We start from the raw sequence: 4,575 nt of genomic DNA, 5'->3' as shown, positions 1-4,575 counted from the left end.
AAAAGCTTTGCTGCAAAAAATGAACATTTTTAACCAACAGTATCCATAGAATTTCTCATGTGCCATTGCCACCAATTCTTTTGGCATGGAAAAAAAGGGCTTTTAAAAGAGAGGAGAAAGTCGATCTGATATTGTTGATTATGAAAATACAGATTCCTATGAAAGTCATGTTAATGAGTTACATAAGTTACATTACTAATTTACTAGTTAACTCATAGTGCAGTAAAATAACATATTTTTAAGACCAAGAAAGTGAACTTCTCGACTGATTAAATTCTTGATTATGCAAATTGAGAAAAGAAGTTAACATTTTAATCTTGTAGAGGAACTTCCTTATCACATAGGCTTACGGTGTTGCATTTACTAGATAGTTGAGGACGTGAGGTGAATAAATAAGCGGAAAAAATAAGTGGTGGATGATTAGTGTCAGTTGTTGTTACAATTTTCTAGTTGCCATTATGCTATTATTGAAGCTTCTTTTGTTGTAGGGTTACATTTAAGTTAAGTAAATTATATTAAAATTTACAAATAATTGTTCATATGGCATTTTCTTTTTCTTCTTAACATTAACAGGAATGGATAAATTTCTTAAAAGAAAGTCAATGGTAAATGAAGAAACAAGTCAAAGAGAAAAAAGTAATCTAGAGTTACAACATGTTCCCTTAAAAAAATCTCAAGTTGAAATCAATTTGGATGATCTTCAATCAGATCCTGGGTTACGGGTAAAGATTTCAAACTATGATCCTAATGATCGGGAAAAAGTGAGAAGAGCTTACCTGCAGAAAGGACCTTGTCAACCTCGCAATCATAATTTTCCACAAAGAAAAATCGGTAAAGCATCAAGAAGATTTTGTCCATCTTGGTTTAATGAATTTGGAAATTGGTTAGAATATAGCATAAGTAAAGATGCTGCATTTTGTTTGTGTTGCTACTTATTCCGACCAGATTTTGGAAAACAAGTAGGTGGAGATTCATTTACTTCAGTTGGGTTTACTAATTGGAAAAAAAAAGAGATTTTTGTTAAACATGTTGGAAGTTCAAATAGCGCACATAATCAAGCTTGGCAGAAATGTGTAGATTTGATGAAAGAAAGTCAACACATTGAAGTTGCTCTTACCAGGCAAACAGAGCAAGCTCGCAATCTTTATAGAGTCAGGTTAACTGCTTCAGTTGATTGCATACGATTTTTGTTACGCCAGGGGTTAGCTTTTCGAGGGCATAATGAATCTGAAAGTTCATTTAATCAAGGTAATTTTCTTGAACTTTTGAAATTCGTTGCAGATCATAATGAAGATATAAAGAATGCAGTTTTACAAAATGCTCCGGAAAATAATCAATTAATTTCTCCTGAAATTCAAAAAGATATTGTAAATGCTGCTTGTCTTGAGACTACAAATGCCATATTGAATGAACTTGGAGATGAAGTGTTTGCCATGTTAGTTGATGAATCACGCGATATATCAGATAAAGAACAAATGGCTATTGCTTTACGTTATGTAAATTTGAGAGGCATTGTTGTTGAACGTTTTCTTGGGATTGCTCATGATGGTGATACTTCTTCCCTGTCACTAAAAAAAGCTATAGAATCACTACTTTCATATTATGGATTGAGTATAGCTAGAATTAGAGGACAAGGATATGACGGTGCAAGTAATATGCGAGGAGAGTTTAACGGGCTCAAAAGTTTGATTTTGAAAGATAATCCTTTTGCATATTATGTTCATTGTTTTGCACATCAACTGCAACTTACTATTGTTGCAGTAGCAAAAAATCATCTCCAAGTTGCTTCTCTATTTAATTTGGTTGCTATTGTAGTTAAAGTAGTTGGAGGTTCATGTAAAAGACAAGATATCTTTCGAGAGAAACGAATGGCTGAAGTTAAAAAAGCACTTGGAAATGGAGAAATTTTCAGTGGTCGTGGCTTAAATCAAGAATCTGGGTTTAAAAAAGCTGGTGATACTCGTTGGGGTTCACATTATGACACATTGATGAGTTTAATTGTGCATTTTTCCATTGTTCTTGATGTTTTAGAATATGTAGTGGAAGATGGTGCTCATTCAGAACAAAAGGCTGAAGCTGCTGGTCTTTTGGATTCTTTAGAAACATTTGATTTTGCTTTCACTTTGCATTTACTGAAGAGCATTTTGGGTGTTACAAATGAACTTTCCCAGATTTTGCAGAGAAAGAATCAAGATATTGTCAATGCCATGATACAAGTTAAAGTCTCAAAAAAGAGATTGCAATTGATGAGAGATAATGGTTGGGATGATTTATTGAATGAAGTAATGATGTTTTGTAATTGCCATGATATTGTAATTCCAGACATGAATGAAGTTCGTGTTCTAAAAGGTAGATCAAGACGTAAAGCTCCAATTGTTACCAATTTACACTACTACAAGGTTAGTCTATTTTATGAAGTCTTGGATATGCAACTTCAAGAGCTTAATGATCGATTTACAGAAGTAAATACTGAATTGCTTCTTTGTATGGAATGTCTTAGCCCAGAAAATTTGTTTTCTGCTTTTGACAAGGAAAAGTTGCTTCAATTTGCTAAGTTTTATCCCGCAGATTTTTCATCAATTGAGATTCTGGCATTAGGTAATCAGCTTGATAACTATTTTATGGATATGAACTCCAGTAAAGAGTTTGCAAATTTGAAAGGAATAGGAAGTCTTGCGAGAGAATTAGTTGAAACAAGAAGAGATATTGTATATCCATTGGTGTATAAGCTTATTAAACTTGCACTTGTGTTACCGGTGGCTACAGCAACTGTGGAAAGGGCATTTTCTGCTATGAAGATTGTGAAAAATCGACTTCGAAATCAAATGGGAGATCGGTGGCTGAATGATTGTTTGGTTACTTTTATTGAAAAAGAAGTTTTTGATACAATTGACAATGAATTAATATTACGTCGTTTTCAAAATATGTGTACTCGTAGGGAATTCTTGTAAAATATTTTGTTATGTAATTTTTGTATAATATATTGTGCTTTAAATATTTTGCTCCACTTGATAGAAGGGGGCTAGCTTCACAATTCTGGACAGAAAAATTTCGTGTATTGTATCTGTTAAGTCATTCAAATTTCAGATATGGCTACAAGCTTATTGTAAGGCCTTTTAATCCTACAAAAACTTTTATATTGTGGCTGCTGTTAAATACAGGAACTTAACCCTTTACTTAATTTTCCAGCTGATTTTCTTTGATCTATGCAAGAAAACAACAATTGAGAGTTGTCATTTCTACTAATCATGTTATTAAGGTGCTTCCTTCTTTTCTTTGACTTACCTTCTGTATTTAATAGAATCACATACAAAGCTATTTATCTTCTGTTATATGCAAATTCTTGCAAAAGATGTTCAAGGTCAGAAATTTTCCAACTAGCTTATTTACTTAGTTTTTACCACTATATAACTAGCTTACTTTGTCCAATTCTTTCCCAATTTAATTTATTAGATTCATATCCATCACCAAATTGGTTAACAAATTCTATTTTGAGGTTCAGAATTGCTATTTTACATTGTGTGATACAAAGAACCAAATCTTCATGTGGGTTTAGTTGCTTAATCAATTAAGTTGCAAAATTGTACTATGACCTGGTGAATGATGCTTCATCTTTTCTGAGTAACTGTTTTTTCTGATGCTGTACAAATTTATCAAAATTTTCTATGCTCATTAGTCATTAATGTAACTTCTGTTTATATTTGTATCAGATCATTGAGGATCAAAAGCTCACCAACTTCATAATCAACAATGACATTCATTGCCCCACCTGTTATAAGGGGCCTAGCTCCGCCCCTGCCTAAGATAATATAAGAAATATAATGAACTTAATTTGAAATATTTCATACAAAGTCATTAATGAGTTTCGATCCAGATTCATAGATTGTCTTAAAAATTTTAAAATCACTTCAAAATAAAACAATTATACTCCTAAGAGTCTCTTGAGTGTAATCATATCCTCAAATCTAAATTTCACAGTTTAAATTAAAAGATATGAATTTTTGAAGCATTTACAACCTTAAAATAATTTGACACAAGTTCATTAAAGGATCTACATTTGTCATACATACTCACTAATACCATCAAAGGGTTCTTAAGACTTTTTATTTAGACCATATCAAAATTTTAAAATTCTAAACAATTTAGGATCATCAAGAAGTTTTGATTAAAACTCTATGATAATTTTAAGAACTTCAGAATCACTTAAAATCAGAATCATTACAATTTCAGGAGCCTCATGAATGTAAATTACGCCCTCAAACTTAGATTCTACCGCCTCAATTGAAAAATATAAATTTTTGAAATATTCACAGTTTTACGAAAATTTGATACAAGCTCATTAAATGGCTTGGACTTGTTATAATCACTAATACCATCAAAGAGTTCGTAAGACTCCCCTGATTCAGACCTATGTCAAGATTTTAAAATTCTAAATATAGTAGGGTTATCAGCGAATTTTGATCAAAATTCATTAATGACCTTAGGAACCTCAAAATCACTTTAAATCATAACCATTACACTCTTGTAAGCTTCCTAAGTGTAACTATACCCTGAAACCTAGATTTGACAATCTAA

The 4,575-nt window shown here is 31.9% G+C and overlaps 1 protein-coding gene across 1 annotated transcript; it reads left to right on the top strand.

Annotated features, from left to right (window-relative positions):
- The first annotated feature begins 575 nt into the window (after nucleotides 1-575).
- On the top strand, nucleotides 576-2,951 carry LOC121972859 (zinc finger MYM-type protein 1-like). Its single transcript, XM_042524481.1, has one exon. The coding sequence runs from the start codon at nucleotides 576-578 to the stop codon at nucleotides 2,949-2,951; it is 2,376 nt and encodes a 791-aa protein (XP_042380415.1).
- Nucleotides 2,952-4,575: the final 1,624 nt, after the last annotated feature.

Source organism: Zingiber officinale, chromosome 4A (genome assembly GCF_018446385.1).
Source record: "Zingiber officinale cultivar Zhangliang chromosome 4A, Zo_v1.1, whole genome shotgun sequence".
NCBI lineage: Eukaryota > Viridiplantae > Streptophyta > Magnoliopsida > Zingiberales > Zingiberaceae > Zingiber > Zingiber officinale.
Note: the sequence above shows the minus strand (reverse complement) of the source record. Positions and strands in the feature narration are given on the sequence as shown.